The 17,186-nt window shown below is 44.7% G+C and overlaps 1 protein-coding gene across 1 annotated transcript; it reads left to right on the forward strand.

Annotated features, from left to right (window-relative positions):
* The first annotated feature begins 13,332 nt into the window (after positions 1 to 13,332).
* Positions 13,333 to 14,268, forward strand: LOC141171557 (olfactory receptor 4Q3-like). The gene has a single exon (XM_073655240.1). It carries the CDS (start codon positions 13,333 to 13,335, stop codon positions 14,266 to 14,268), a length of 936 nt encoding a protein of 311 aa, XP_073511341.1.
* Positions 14,269 to 17,186: the final 2,918 nt, after the last annotated feature.

Genomic DNA, 17,186 nt, shown 5'->3' on the forward strand with positions numbered 1-17,186 from the left:
TTTCATTCCACTGCATTTTGAGTGCCAAGTCTCTTACTTGACTCTGAAGAATATTTGCCAATTTTACGATTTTTGTGAAAGCAAAGAAGCTAAATAAGAGGTGTTATTCAGTATGTATGGGTCGATCACTATAGCATAAACAATCATCTTCTGTCAGGTACAGTCACATCTCAGACCATGTAACACCGACCGTCCTAAGTGGATCCTGCGATACTAACCATTGTGTTTTTTATGAAATAGACTCGTAAAAGGGCAAACTGGTTTTCCTAAGAAATGTCAAACGATAGACACAATACAAATAAGGCGAATATCATCTCCATAGTCACTACCTCAAGCGACTTTCTATAAGTTCCTGAGAACGAGTTCAGATCGACGGACTTTGAAGGAGAATCCAGAAGACTGTTGAATTTAGAACTCCACTCTGCTACAATTGCATAATGTCTGTAAAGCGCTGTGGAATTAATGGCACTATCTAAGTGAGTAAAATAAATAAATAAATAAATTGCAGAATACTTACGTGTTCAAAAAATACAGAGAGGACTCAGGGTACCACAACATCCGACTGTTACGGATCTGGGTGGTGGAACCTCTCTGCTGCGGTGCAAGGAGGGACCAAAGGGGCGTAAATAGGTATCAACTCGGATTGACCAAGGTCGCACGGCGGCTCAATCGACTCCGTGAACCAGGGAAGGACCGAGCAGAGGGACCTGGTGCTACTCTGGGCCTGTCCTTGTGTGAGAGCAGGTGACTCCCATGGGTAACTGGCAGGAGCCTCCGGGTAAGCACGGCAGGTAACTGGTAGGAGCCTTCAGGTAGGCTGACTGATAGACACGGCAGGAAACTGGTACGTTCTCAGGGTAGGCTGGCAAGCCAGGCCCATAGACAGACTGGTTGGTTTGGATCGTAGGCAGACTGTCGGGCTGGACAGTACACTTGGCTGGCGGAGACAGGTAGTCAGGCTGGCGGACTGGACTGGTAGTCAGGCTGGCGGACAGGACTGTTAGTAAGGCTGGCGGACTGGACTGGTAGTCAGGCTGGCGGACTGGACTGGTAGTCAGGCTAGCGAACTGGACTGGTAGTCAGGCTGGCGGACTGGACTGGTAGTCAAGCTGGCAGCGGGACCTGAGGGCTGAAGTAGAGTTTAGGACACAAAGCTACAACCTTGCACGGGCACCTCCATTTTGGAGGAGGTGCTTTTATATTAGAGGTCCTTCGGCCATTGGCCGGGGACTCTTTAAGAGGGAGGGAGGGCGTGGGCGTGTGCCCTAAGCACAGTGCCCGGAAAGCTACGCGTGCCGGCAGCAGCAGGAGAGCCGGAAGAAGCCGGGCCGGGAGCGCGGCGGTAAGAGAGACGGCGTTTCTGCCTGTCAGGGGGCAGAGACGCCGATACTACAGTACCCCCCCTTTACGCCCCCTCTTTTTTAGGCTGGAAGCGCTCCCTGACAAACTGGAAACTTTTTCTTGCACTTTCTGACGAGTCTCCTGCAAAGGAGCTCGTTTTACCTGTTTTTGAGCTGCAGGCCAGCAGATCCAGACAACTACTCCACTCCCTAAAGACAGGGATACATGCTGGATAACAAGACACCACAAAGGTGAGAGCAATTTTTAATTCTAATTCGATATTGTTAAAATATTACACTTAGATCTGCGCCCCCCTTTCTTTTCTCCTTTTCCCTTTTTTTTATTTATCCTCTTGGTGGCCAGAATGTTCTCTACCTCATAGACGTCCTCAGCGGAGACCGGAGCTCGGGAGGTACCTGGATTGTCGGAAAAATAATTAAGCACAACTGGTTTGAGGAGAGATACGTGGAAGGAGTTGGGAATCCGTAAGGTGACCGGGAGTTTTAACTTGTTGGCTACTGGATTGATTTGCTTGAGGACTTCAAATGGACCGATGAACAGTGGACCCAACTTATAGAAGGATATTTTGAGACGAACATATTTGGAGGAGAGCCAATCCTTGTCTCCCGGACGGAATTGAGGTGGATCCAGACGTCTCTTATCAGCATGTCTCTTCATCAGCTTGGAGGATTGAAGAAGTGCGGACCTAGTGTCCTCCCAAATGGTGGAAAATTCGCTGACCAGAGACTCCGCGGCAGGGTTCTCCACTGAAGCGGAGACGGGAAACGGAATCTGGGGATGTTGACCGTAGACCGCAAAGAACGGGGACTTGGAAGAAGATTCGCTCTCATGGTTGTTATAGGAGAACTCGGCCCATGGTAGGAGCTCTACCCAATCGGTATGGTGAGCGTTGACGAAGTGCCGGAGGAAGCTAGTAAGGATCTGGTTGATACGTTCCACTTGGCCATTGGACTGCGGATGGTAAGCAGAGGAGAAATCCAGGGTTACATCCAGCAGCTTACACGTAGCGCTCCAGAAACGCAAAGTAAACTGGACCCCGCGATCAGACACAATGTGGAGAGGTAGGCCATGGAGACGAAAGATATGATGGATGAAGTCCTTACCCAGCACAGATGCAGACGAGAGACCAGGCAGAGGGATGAAGTGGGCCATTTTAGAAAAGCTGTCAGCGACCACCCAAATGACCGTACAACCGGCAGAAACAGAGAGATCAGTAATGAAGTCCATAGCAATGTGTTGCCACGGGGCTGCAGGTACGGAAAGAGGCAGGAGGCGGTTGGCTGGAAGATGTCTGGAAACCTTATTGCGGGCACAGGACGAACAGGCCGTGACGAAGTCTACCACATCCTTGCGCAGGGTAGGCCACCAGTAATGCCGGGTAATGAGCAGGAAAGTCTTCTTCTGGCCAGCATGGCCGTCTAGTTTAGATGAATGACCCCAGTGAAGAACCTTCTTATGATCCGGAACCGCTACAAACGTCTTACCGGGTGGGAGACGAGACAGGTCCAAGGGGGCCACATTCACCACTTTGGAGGGATCAAAGATATGTATAGGCTCCTCCTTTTGATGGGAAGACAGGAAGGATCGGGACAAGGCATCGTCTTTAACGTTCTTGTCCGCAGGGCGGTAATGTAGGGTAAAGTTGAAGCGGGTGAAGAACCGGGCCTGACGCGGATTGAGTCTTTGGGCATTCTGTAGATATGCCAGGTTTTTGTGGTCAGTGTAGATGACCACCGGGTGCACAGCCCCCTCAAGCAGGTAATGCCACTCCTCCAGCGCCAATTTGATGGCTAGCAGTTCTCGGTCTCCTATGGAGTAGTTGCGCTCAGACGAGGAGAAGAGCTTGGAGAAGAAGCCGCAGGTTACCATTCTCCCGGATGGAGATTTCTGGGTGAGCACTGCTCCGGCTCCGGAAGAAGAAGCATCAACCTCCAGAATGAACTGTTTGTGCAGCACTGGGGCAGAAGAGAAGGCTTGTTTTAAGGAGAGAAGGCCTCCTTCACTTCGGACGGCCATTCCTTAGGATTTGCTCCCTTACGGGTGAGCGCAGAGATGGGAGCAGTCCGGGAAGAGAAATGTGGGATGAAGAGACGGTAATAGTTGGCGAAGCCCAGGAATCGCTGAATCGCCTTCAACCCCTCCGGACGGGGCCACTTTAAGACGGCAGAGACCTTCTCGGGGTCCATCCGTAGACCTGTCTTAGAGATAATACAGCCCAGGAACGGAAGAGAGGTCTGCTCGAAGAGGCATTTCTCAAATTTTGCGTATAGGTGATTCTGCCTGAGCCTAAGTAGGACCTGACGAACATCCCTCCGGTGTGTGGGAAGATCCGGAGAGAAGACCAAGATGTCGTCCAGGTACTCCACCACGCAAGAATATAAGAGGTCACGGAAGATGTCGTTAACTAATTCTTGGAAGACGGCTGGAGCATTACAGAGACCGTAGGGCATCATACGGTATTCATAGTGGCCGTCCCGGGAATTGAATGCCGTCTTCCACTCGTCTCCTTGCCGGATCCAGACCAAGTTATACGCTCCACGAAGATCGAGCTTGGTGAAGATCTTCGCGCCTTTAAGGCGGTCGAACAGCTCAGAGATGAGCAGCAGGGGGTATTTGTTTTTGATAGTAATCTAGTTGAGTCCTCTATAATCGATACAGGGGCGTGGTGAACCGTCTTTCTTTTTTACAAAGAAGAATCCAGCTCCAGCCGGGGAGGTAGATTTCTGGATGAATCCCCTAGCCAGATTTTCTTCGATGTACTCTGACATGGCCCAGGTTTCGGCCAACGACAAAGGGTAAATATGCCCACAGGGTGGAGTGGCACCGGGCACCAGATCGATAGGGCAATAATATGACCTATGATGTGGCAGTGTCTCTGGTTCCTTCTTGTCGAAGATATCTGCATAGAACCAGTAAGGTGCCGGTAGACCAGGTAAATTAACCGGAGTAGACTGAGGTCGAGCCGGGAGAACCGGGACCAGGCAGGTCTCATGGCAATCCTGCCCCCAACAGAGCACCTCACCGGATTGCCAATTCAGAACGGGTTCATGTCTCTGTAGCCAGGGTAGACCTAGCAAAAGGGAGTGAGAGAGTCCGGAAAGCACATGGAAGGAGATCCTCTCTGAGTGTAGCATTCCCACCTGAAAGGTTATGGGCTCAATCGACTCCGTGAACCAGGGAAGGACCGAACAGAGGGACCAGGTGCTACTCTGGGCCTGTCCTTGTGTGAGAGCAAGTGACTCTCACGGGTAACTGGCAGGAGCCTCCGGGTAAGCACGGCAGGTAACTGACAGGAGCCTCCAGGTAGGCTGACTGATAGGCACGGCAGGTAACTGGTAGGAGCCTCCAGGTAGGCTGACTGATAGGCACGGCAGGAAACTGGTACGTTCTCCGGGTAGGCAGGCAAGCCAGGCCCATAGACAGATTGGCGGGTTTGGATCGTAGGCAGACTGTCGGGCTGGAGAGTACACTTGACTGGCGGAGACAAGTAGTCAGGCTGGCGGACTGGACTGGTAGTCAGGCTGACGGACAGGATAGATAGTCAGGCTGGCGGACTGGACTGGTAGTCAGGCTGGCGGACTGGACGTCAGACTGTCGGACTGGACTGGTAGTCAGGCTGGCGGACTGGACTGGTAGTCAGGCTGGCAGGGGGACCTGAGGGCTGAAGCAGAGTTTAGGACACAAAGCTACAACCTTGCACAGGCACCTCCATTTTGGAGGAGGTGCCTTTTATATGAGAGGTCCTCCGGCCGTTGGCCGGGGACTCCTTAGGATGGCTCGCCCGGCCCCTTTAAGAGGGAGGGAGCGCGCGCCCTAAGCACAGTGCCCGGGAAGCTGCTCGTGCCGGCAGCAGGAGAACCGGAAGACGCCGGGCCGGGAGCGCGGCGGTAAGAGGGACGGCGTCTCTGCCTAACTATCTAATATATGTGTGATGCTCTATTCTTTCTGTTCTAAATTGTGGGGTACCGATGTATGCTGCTCCTGAATTGCCGGCCGGCTTTTTTAAAGAGACGGGTGCATGAAAACACTATTATTTTTTTTTTAATAAATCCTTTATTTTAACACTAAATAACAAGTACAGTAACCAACACTGTCACTGTACTTATTATATATGTGACTGACATGTTTCTATCTATCTAATCTATGTGTGATGCTCCATTCTTTCTGTTCTAAATTGTCGGGTACCGGTGTATGCCGCTGATGAATTGCCGGCCGGCTTTTTTAAAGAGACGGATGCATGAAAATCCGAGGGCACTAGTGTGTTCCAAGTCCCCTGCTATGTTTTTCATGCACCCTCCTATATACCCTGCCTGCCTGTCTGCCTATATATTCTGCCTGCCTGATGTTTAATTGAGCACTGTTCCCATCGATTTGGGCAATTTTTGACCTTCTGCAGACGCCGGGGGGGATCTCCAGAAAAATGCTCGAGTTTCCCATAGACTTACATTGGGCTCGTTGCTCGGGTTGAGCACCCAAGTATTCCAATGTGCTCGACCCGAGCTTCGAGCACCCGAGCATTTTAGTGCTCACTCATCACTAGTCACTAAAAAACAATCTCAGAATCAGGGGGATCTGTTGAAGCGTTCCAGAGTACTTACCTCATAAAGTGACAGTGGTCAGAATTGTAAAAATTGGCCTGATCATTAACGTGCAAATCACCTTCAGTTGTAAAGGGGTTAATAGCATCCCATTTTAAGCAAACCTCCCCCCCATCTCTACTAGATCTATATACTAGCATCAAAGACATTAAATATGTCTTTGATTCTAGTAAAGACAGAAATATTATGAATATCGTATTGCTATGAACAAAAATAGAGTTGAGAAATTCAATCTCATCTGGTGTCCTTGGGATACTTGCTGGATACCCCTGAATATTTGAAAATCACCTTTTTTAACTTACTCAATCTTCTTCTCATGTTTACATCCCAATGCCTACATTTGTCCATTCCCCCTGTGTAGCATCGGCGTCTCTGCCCCCTGACAGGCATAGACACCGTCCCTCTTACCGCCGCGCTCCCCGCACGGCTTCCTCCGGCGCTCCTGCTTCTGCTGCTGCCGGCGTGCGCAGCTTCCCAGGCACTGTGCTTAGGGAGTGCGCGCGCTCCCTCCCTCTTAAAGGGGCCGCGCGCGCCGTCCTAAGGAGTCCCCGGCCAATGGCCGGAGGACCTCTCCTATAAAAGGCACCTCCTCCAAAATGGAGGTGCCCGTGCAAGGTTGTAGCTTTGTGTGTAAAACTCTGCTTCAGCCCTCAGGTCCCGCTGCTAGCCTGACTACCAGTCCAGTCCGCCAGCCTGACTACCAGTCCAGTCCGCAAGCCTGACTACCAGTCCAGCCCACCAGCCTGACTACCAGTCCAGTCCGCCAGCCTGACTACCAGTCCAGTCCACCAGCCTGACTACCAGTCCTGTCCGCCAGCCTGACTACCAGTCCTGTCCGCCAGCTTGTCTACTCTCCAGCCCGACAGTCTGTCTACAGTCCAGTCCGCCAGTCTGTCTATGGGCCCTGCCCGCCTGCTTACCTGGAAGCACCTGCCTGTTACCTGCCGTGCGCACCAGCCAGCCTACCTGGAGGCTCCTGCTTGTTACCTGCCGTGCCTACCTGTCAGCCTACCTAGAGGCTCCTGCTTGTTACCTGCCGTGTCTGCCAGTCCGTCTACCCGGATCACCCGTCAGCCTGCCTGCCGTGCTCATCTGCTGTATTGGTCAGTCCCTGCATTCTGACCCATGGGAGTCACCTGCTCTCATACAAGGTCTGGCCCAGAGTAGCACCTGGTCCCTCTGCTCAGTCCTTCCCTGGTCACGGAGTCGATAGAGCCGCCGTACGACCTTGGTCGGTCCGAGTTGATACCTAGTTACGCCCCCTTTGTCCCTCCTTGCACTGCAGCACAGAGGTTCCACCACCCGAATCCGTAACACCCTGTCTGTTGTAAGTCTTGTATTTCTTTCCCTCTTTTCAGATTGTTATAAATCAGAATTTCTAAATACTCAATCATTTCATAATTCAATGTTTTTTTTATTATACTGCTGGTTTAAACCGTCTTCATTGAAATCTGTTATATGTCTATATACCTATCTTATTATTTTCTTAAATTTTATATTTTGTAAAGCATGAAGATTCTTCATTAAAAATGTACAATTTGAAAAAAAAAAGATTATTCAGTCCCAACAAATATAGCATGACCACAGATATTGTCCATTTGGAATAATCTGTAATATCTGTAGCGGGTCTACCTGCCATTTTCTTCTTCATCTACCCTCCTTGTGGCTTCCGGTGTGTCCTGCCCTGCTTGTTTGCCTGCTGTCTAGCATAGTCTATTGTCCGGGGTCTTACTGTTTCACGTGCCTTCCTGCCTGCTGTGCCAACACTCTGGGTCCATGTGTCCACCCTGACCTGCGGCTTTGTGACTCTACCTCACCAGGTGAACCTAACAAAATCATATAGGAAAGCTAGTTTCATCACACATAAGAGATTACAACAGAAGGAGGAGGAAAGGTGAAGGGTGCTGTAAAAACAAAATAGCAAGTATGGAGCAACATGCAAACACCAATGGTCTTGTTGATATACTTATGACCCCAGAGTAAAGAAATAAACCCCCAAAACTGTAGTTTTAATGTTGTGTGTTTTTGTAATGTGTTCCTTTGGTTTGGATAGAAGCTAATGACTTATGGGATAAGAGTCCATTTGGGAAATGTATCTTATAATGTGGGATGTTATCCCGAGACCACAATTTGTAGATGAGCTCCAAGGGAGTATTTTCCCAAATGAAAGACTTGTTATGAAAAGACTATAAATTTAGAAAAATGGTACAAACTGCCTCTTAAAAAACCACATAGGTAGGTGAAAGATAATCCAAACCTCCTATGTTTTTTTGTCCTGAGGAAGAGGTATGGTACTTCGAAACGCGTACACAAAATTAAAAAAACGCCTATTATCCTAGTGTGCACCTGGATTTGTTACCATTTATCAGCAACGTGGAATTTTCCACTTTTTTCTTTCCACATATTGCTACTCGGTCTTTGGACCCGTGGACCTGCTGCATGCTCATTTAAACCTTTAATCATTTTATCTATTTTAACCGGATAAGACCCTATTGCGCTTTTCTCTCTTAGTTTTCTTTAAAAAAAAAAAATGTATAGTAGATTGTATTGTCAAAAACAGTAGAAGTTCACACAATGCTGGGAGAACAGGTAAGGGTCCCTGTGCTTTTCCTTTATATCATAGGTGTGGAATATTTCAGATTTGGCTACAATTGTATTTTATTTTCTCTTAAAAACGAAGTAATAACAAAAATGAATAAAAATACAAAAATATGTATATTCGTTTTACAAGTGCATTCCTTGTTGTCTGTATCTTATATATTTCCATTAGTTCGATTGAAAAAAATCGGGTGAAGGACAAAAGCTAAGTGGTGCTTAAAAGTTTGTGAACCCTTCAGAATTCTCCGTATTTTTTTTTTTTGCATTGAATCGACCTAAAACCACATCAGATTTTCAAATGAGTCATACAATTAGATAAAGAGAAGCAAATCTAACTAAAGAGTCTAAAATATTAGACTTTGACATTTTTTTTTATGAGGAAAATGATCCAAAATGACACCGCTGCACAGGCGTGAATGAAAGTATGTATTTTTTTGCTTTGCAAGTATTCATTGAAGGATAGATAGATAGATAGATAGATAGATAGATAGATAGATAGATAGATAGATAGATAGATAGATAGATAGATAGATAAATAAATTATGAAAACAGCACTCCTTGTAGAAATAGGTAGTTTATTAACTAAAAAAAGAGCTCTAGCGATATGGAAGGTTTGATACAGACCTGGAGGACGTGCAACCTATTTTTCCTGTTATGATTGCAAGTGCTGCTTGAAAAATTCTTTTTTTTAGATAGATAGATACTAGATAGATAGATAGATAGATAGATAGATAGATAGATAGATAGATAGATATGAAGATATGAAGATATGAAAAGGTGCTGGGATCTTGGCAGGTTCGAGGAGGTTCACAGGGCTGTGGTCTGGCGGCCACAACCAGAACCAGGGTTCTATGATACTTTTTGTACAACTCTAACACATACAGTACAGACCAAAAGTTTGGACACACCTTCTCATTTAAAGATTTTTCTGTATTTTCATGACTATGAAAATTGTACATTCACACTGAAGGCATCAGAACTATGAATTAACACATGTGGAATTATATACTTAACAAAAAAGTGTGAAACAACTGAAAATATGTCTTATATTCTAGGTTCTTCAAAGTAGCCACCTTTTGCTTTGATGACTGCTTTGCACACTCTTGGCATTCTCTTGATGAGCTTCAAGAGGTAGTCACCGGAAATGGTTTTCATTTCATAGGTGTGCCCTGTGAGGTTTAATAAGTGGGATTTCTTGCCTTATAAATGGGGTTGGGACCATCAGTTGTGTTGTGCAGAAGTCAGGTGGATACACAGCTGACAGTCCTACTGAAGAATGAACAAACAAAGTAGCACTCTGTAACGCTGAGTATGTAAATATGAAGTATGAAATATGAATAGCATTACTGCTGTAGAAAATAGAAATAAATGAGAAATTTTAGCGCATGTAAATATGAAGTATGAAATATGAATAGCATTACTGCTGTAGAATATAGAAATAAATGAGAAATCTTAGCGCATAAATTGGCCAATTCATGTGTACCTGACAATGTGAATACCTCTCTAAGGGACATCTGTCTGCTTATGTGTGGGAAAGTAAGATCCTGATGCAATTAAAACCACCTGCGGCATGGGGGTGGAGTGCTCAGTCAAAGCTTAAATCTAGTAACAAAGAAAATGACGGCACTTCCACTACAAGAAATAGGTGTGAACAGGTGCTTACTAAGAGGAGCTACCTCCATGTACAATTAACAAACAAAGTAGCTCTCTGTAACTCTGAGTATGTAAATATGAAGTATTGCATCATGATCTTACTTTCCCACACATAAGCAGACAGATGTCCCTTAGAGAGGTATTCACATTGTTAGGTCCTGACATCGAAAAACGCCTTATCTCGGCTGTCAGGTACACATGAATTGGCCAATTTATGCGCTAACATTTCTCATTTATTTCTATATTCTACAGCAGTAATGCTATTCATATTTCATACTTCATATTTACATGCGCTAAAATTTCTAATTTATTTCTATTTTCTACAGCAGTAATGCTATTCATATTTCATACCTCATATTTACATACTCAGCGTTACAGAGTGCTACTTTGTTTGTTCATTGTACATGGAGGTAGCTCCTCTTAGTAAGCACCTGTTCACACCTATTTCTTGTAGTGGAAGTGCCATCATTTTCTTTGTTACTAGATTTAAGCTATGACTGAGCACTCCATCCCCATGCCGCAGGTGGTTTTAATTGCATCAGGATCTTACTTTCCCACACATAAGCAGACGGATGTCCCTTAGAGAGGTATTCACATTGTTAGGTCCTGACATTGAGAAACGCCTTATCGTGGCTGCCAGGTACACATGAATTGGCCAATTTATGCGCTAAGATTTCTCATTTATTTCTATATTCTACAGCAGTAATGCTATTCATATTTCATACTTCATATTTACATGCGCTAAAATTTCTCATTTATTTCTATTTTCTACAGCAGTAATGCTATTCATATTTCATACTTCATATTTACATACTCAGCGTTACAGAGTGCTACTTTGTTTGTTCATTGTACATGGAGGTAACTCCTCTTAGTAAGCACCTTTTCACACCTAGTCCTACTGAATAGACTGTTAGAATTTGTATTATGGCAAGAAAAGAGCAGCTAAGTAAAGAAAAACGAGTGGCCATCATTACTTTAAGAAATGAAGGTCAGTCAGTGCAAAAAATTGGGAAAACTTTGAAAGTGTCCCCAAGTGCAGTTGCAAAAACCATCAAGCGCTACAAAGAAACTGGCTCACATGAGGACCGCCCCAGGAAAGGAAGACCAAGAGTCACCTCTGCTTCTGAGGAGGTTTATCCGAGTCACCAGCCTCAGAAATCGCAGGTTAACAGCAGCTCAGATTAGAGACCAGGTCAATGCCACACAGAGTTCTAGCAGCAGACACATCTCTACAACAACTGTTAAGAGGAGACTTTGTGCAGCAGGCCTTCATGGTAAAATAGCTGCTAGGAAACCACTGCTAAGGACAGGCAACAAGCAGAAGAGATTTGTTTGGGCTAAGGAACACAACAAATGGACATTAGACAAGTGGAAATCTGTGCTTTGGTCTGATGAGTCCAAATTTGAGATCTTTGGTTCCAACCACTTTGTCTTTGAGCGACGCAGAAAAGGTGAACGGATGGACTCTATATGCCTGGTTCCCACCGTGAAGCATGGAGGAGGAGGTGTGATGGTGTGGGGGTGCTTTGCTGGTGACACTGTTGGGGATTTATTTAAAATTGAAGGCGTACTGAACCAGCATGGCTACCACAGCATCTTGCAGGGGCATGCTATTCCATCCGATTTGCGTTTAGTTGGACCATCATTTATTTTTCAACAGGACAATGACCCCAAACACACCTCCAGGCTGTGTAAGGGCTATTTGACCAAGAAGGAGAGTGATTGGGTGCTACGCCAGATGACCTGACCTCCACAGTCACCAGACCTGAACCCAATCGAGATGGTTTGGGGTGAGCTGGACCGCAGAGTGAAGGCAAAAGGGCCAACAAGTGCTAAGCATCTCTGGGAACTCCTTTAAGATTGTTGGAAGACCATTTCCGGTGACTACCTCTTGAAGCTCATCAAGAGAATACCAAGAGTGTGCAAAGCAGTCATCAAAGCAAAAGGTGGCTACTTTGAAGAACCTAGAATATAAGACATATTTTCAGTTGTTTCACACTTTTTTGTTAAGTATATAATTCCACATGTGTTAATTCATAGTTTTGATGCCTTCAGTGTGAATGTACAATTTTCATAGTCATGAAAATACAGAAAAATCTTTAAATGAGAAGGTGTGTCCAAACTTTTGGTCTGTACTGTGGATACCAGAGTGGACCATAAGCAACCACATATGTAATGAAACAGGGCACTGGGACCTGCTTTTTCATGAGATTTAGGTCTCATTCGTAGTCTTTTTTTTGCGTTCAAGAAATGTTTTTGTTTTTTTTATCAGTGTTCTGGATCTGTTTTTCATTGATTTTTGGTCCGTGTGTTCGTTTTCATTGTGTGTGTCATAAGTTTTTTTGTATGCAAGAAAAGCAAATGTCCAAGCTTCTTCTACCCATTAGGCCACGTTCACACGTTCAGTATTTGATCAGTATTTTACATCTGTATTTGTAAGTCAAAACCAGGAGTGGGTGATAAATACAGAAGTGGTGACGTGTTTCTATTATACTTTTCCTCTGATTGTTCCACTCCTGGTTTTGGATTACAAATACTGATAGAAAATACTGACCAAATACTGAACATTACTTTAAAAAGAAAATAAAAGATAGCACTTGGATGACACATGCATGGTATCCGTGTGCGGTCCGTGTTTTTTCAAGGAACCATTGATTTGAATGGTCAAGTTTGATTCGTGACTTGGATCAAAAACAGACGTGTCTCCGTTTTTTTGCAGACACAGTTCACAAAAATTAAAATCACAGACATGAACAGCCCCAAAGACTATAAGGCCTGGACTACACTGTGACTTTTTGGAGCACTAGTGATTTGACTTTAACAACATAGCTGCAAAGCAATATATTGAGTTGTATGCGACTGCAGCAGCCACTTAATCGTTAAAATAAATTAGTAGCATGACAAAAAGTCTCAGTGTAGCCCAGGCCTAATGGGTACATATTGTATCCATGAAAGACACAGATAGAACATGTATGTCTGAAGGAGGCCTGTAGGACATCCCATCGACCACAACATCACTGATAAATATGTCACGCATGTCAAAAAAATCTTAAGAGAAACTTATGCCATAAAAATGTCTCCACTTTCCAGTTTTGACATTTAGGAATAAAACAAGGAGAAGATGAATGTTAGCCACCAGCACAATGTGGAGGAGTTCGTTCTCCTTGGGTTGTACTCTTTTCCTAATGCGAGTATCGCCCTGTTCATCCTCCTGCTCATCATCTACCTCCTTATACTGCTCGGCAATCTTCTCATCATGGTTACTGTGTATTTTGAAGCTCGTATCCATTCGGCCATGTATTATTTTCTCAGTAAGTTATCTTTGGTGGACCTGTGCTACGCCTCCGTGACCGTCCCCAAGATGCTGGTGGACTTTCTATCAAAGAGAAACATCATCTCCCTCAGCTCCTGCATCACGCAGCTCTTCTTCTTACACTTCTTTGCAGGAACCGAGTGCATCCTCCTTACTGTCATGGCCTACGATCGTTATGTCGCCATCTGTAACTCGCTACGGTATTCTAGTATTATGAACAGGACCTTGTGTTACTGGCTGGAAGCTGTGTGCTGGGCCATAAGCTTTTTACACTCCATCATCCAGATAATATTAACCTGTCAGCTGAAGTTCTGCGGCCCGAACACGATCGACCATTTCTTCTGTGACATCCACCCCTTGTCTGTACTGTCCTGCTCAGATATCTTCATCATCGAGATTGTATTTGTGGCCAACAGTGGCCTGATATCCGCACTGTGCTTTATCGTACTACTCATCTCCTACATGGGGATTATCAGAACCATAGTAAACACCAAATCTGAAGAAGGGATGGGCAAAGCCTTCTCTACCTGCGCCTCCCATCTCATCGTGGTCACCCTCTTCTTCGGACCTTGCGTCTTCATCTACTTGAGGCCTTCGGTGTCTTATGCGGCTGATAAAATGGTGTCGATATTTTACACAGTGCTGACGCCCTTATTAAATCCGATTATATATACCCTGAGGAACCAGGAGGTTAAAGCTGCGATCAGGTCACTGTTCAAGAAAAAACTATGGCAGAAACAGTGAAAAGAACCAAGGATACTTTCACACGTTGTGGTCTAAGTGTGGATAAATATGCATCAATTACCCCGTTCTGGGGTCAGGGGTGGAGAGGACCCTGCTCACGTACCTTAGCCCTGATTGAGTATACTATTTTATCTAAATAAAGAAGAGTTCTACAACTTTCTCATATACTTTTTATTCCAATTCTTATCTCTAAATTAAGTATTTGCTGTCCGTGAATAACAACGCTATTGTGCACATTCAGAGGCAGTACACAGCGAGTTGATAACTGGATGCAAGCATAACCAGTGTAGGCAATATTCTGCGAGCTTTAGGGCTCGCTCACACTAGCGTATAAGTCTGACGGCGGGTGCTATCCGAAGTTTTATCAGATAGCACTCAGACCAATGTTATACTATGGGACAGTGCAGATCTGCGTTTTTTCTACAGACCGAATCAGTCTGTGGAAAAAATTGCAGCATGATGCAAGTGGCTATGCAAATCGGATTACGCGCAACCATTCGAGTCTATGAGTGCGTGTAAAACATCGGACTGCACTCGGATGTCATCTGAGTGCAGTCCGATTTACAAGGACACAGACAATGGAGAAGATGGAGAAATTAAGTTCTTCATCTTCTCTTGTGCTCTGATTATCTCTCAATCAGATCAAACTTGGATCAGAGTTTGATCTGAGTGTCATTACCATAATCGATCCTTTTTTCTTGAAAGAGAGAATCATCACTTGTGTGACCCCGGCCTTAGACGGGGGCTATACGGCGACATGTGTCGCGCGACAAAAAGACATCTGTTTAACTATCTCGTCTTGTCTCAGCTGTTCTCCCGGCTTCTATACTCACCTTTCCTAGTTTTCAGCGCTCCTTAGCTCCTTCTCCTCGGGGCTGCTGTCTGCTGAGTGCATAAATTAAATTATATATTCACTTCTTCTCCCTCCTCTAATTGGGTGTCCCCAGGACTCTGAAACTCACATCTCCTAGCATCTCAGTGTTTGCAGGCTGGTGCTCTACCATTGAGCTACAGCCCACAATGCTGGAGGTAGGAGAATTTAGTGATCTTGACCACAATTGCAGGCAATGAATCCAGAAGCAGAGTATACATATCCATAGAGATACATTACGTATATAATAATGTATTTTTATGGTGCCTGTATACTGAGGTGAAGAAAAAATTTTTTTGTTCCAATAAAAGTATTAAAAATAATAAGCAATTACAAAAAAAAATTCTGCAAGTCTCCTGGTCTTGAACCTTGATCAAACTTAACATTACAGACAGATGCTTTAAGCTGCTGAGCCACAAGCTCTAGTGATGTAATGAGAAGCATTTTATCTATTTGATCTGTACTGCAGGCTCTGACTACAGGTAGATGATACTGATAATAATACACTGCTGTGTACAATATATGTATTTTTATTCTAGAGGGACAATAAGAGATTTTTTCATCCTATAAAATTACTAAAAAATAATAATGAAAACGCTTGATAATGAAAAAAATAATGTAATTTTTAATGTGTTTTTTTTTAAATAATGAACATCACAAATCACCACATAACACAGACATATTTGGTGTCACTGTAATCGTAACGACACACATAACACAGCAATCAGATTATTGATGGGGATTGGTAAATGACGTAAAATAATGGCGTGATTGATAATTTTTCTCTATTAAACCCATAAAAAAAGTAATAAAACGGTAATGCTGATGCCGTGTTCACACGTAGTGTAAATGCTGCGTTCTTTCTCCTGCGTGTGTCTGCACCAGTTGACGCAGTAACAATCTTCTCTGATTATTGCGTGTTTGCAGCATTTCTTGTATGCGTTTTCCTGCTTATTTGATGCATTTTTGGTGGAGATAGTTTTAAACTCTTTTTTGATAAAACAGAAAAGCTTTGATTCTGCGCTTAAAAATGCAGCAGCGTTTTTTTCTTCATACGTTTTTTTCAGAAGAGGCCTATAGAAAAAAAATGCACCAAAACTGCAGCGTTCAGCAGCGTCTTCAGACCATGGAGGATGGAGATTTCATGGAATCAGGTTCACTTTGCTTTGAAATTTAGACCGTGTTCACATATAACGTAAATGCTGCGTATTTTCTGCTACTTTTTCTGCATAAAATTCTGCTGTTTTTAACTGTTCAGAGTGGATGTGATTTCATGACAGCTGCGCCCACTATTAGGCTGCATGCCCACTATGCGTTTTTTAAGCGTTTTTGCCGAGGAATTTCCGCAGCGAAAACGCTTAAAAAGCGCTTGGTAATATGTGCCCCATGGTCCCCAATGATAATCCGCATGTGCTGTGCACATGCTGCGGAAATTTCCGCTGCGGATTATCATTGCGGAAAAATACGCAGCTTGTTCATTAATTTTGCGGACAAGCAGCGTAATTGCCGCCATTGACTTGCATTGAAACGCTTGATATCCACATGGCTACATGTGCACACGCGGATATGAAGCGTTTCAATGTGCAGATGGTACCCAGGTCTGGAGAAGATGAGACTCTTCTCCAGACCCGGGTACCATGGTACCTGTAAAAAAAATAATTTAAAATAAAAAATAAAGATTATACTTACCTTCCGATGTCCCCCGGCCTCCTCAGCGATGCGTCTGGTGTGTTGGGCGGCTCGCGGTTGTGTGAGGACCTGACATGACGTCATTTAGTCATGTGACAGGTCCCGCGACCGCTGACGTCGGCGGTCGCGTGACCTGTCACATGACTCAATGACGTCATGGCAGGTCCTTTTACACAACCGTGAGACAGCGGGGAGACCGGACGCATCGGAAAAGGAGACCGCGGGCCATCAGAAGGCAAGTATAATCTTTATTTTTTTATTTTTTACCATTTTTATTCTTTTTTTTTAACTATTAACTTGGTCACACTATATAAATCTATGCCGGTTGCATGGATTTATATAGTGTGACCAAGTTGTC

This window comes from Phyllobates terribilis, unplaced genomic scaffold (genome assembly GCF_046119375.1).
Source record: "Phyllobates terribilis strain yellow unplaced genomic scaffold, ASM4611937v1 Scaffold_12__6_contigs__length_324123572, whole genome shotgun sequence".
Classification (NCBI taxonomy): Eukaryota; Metazoa; Chordata; class Amphibia; order Anura; family Dendrobatidae; genus Phyllobates; species Phyllobates terribilis.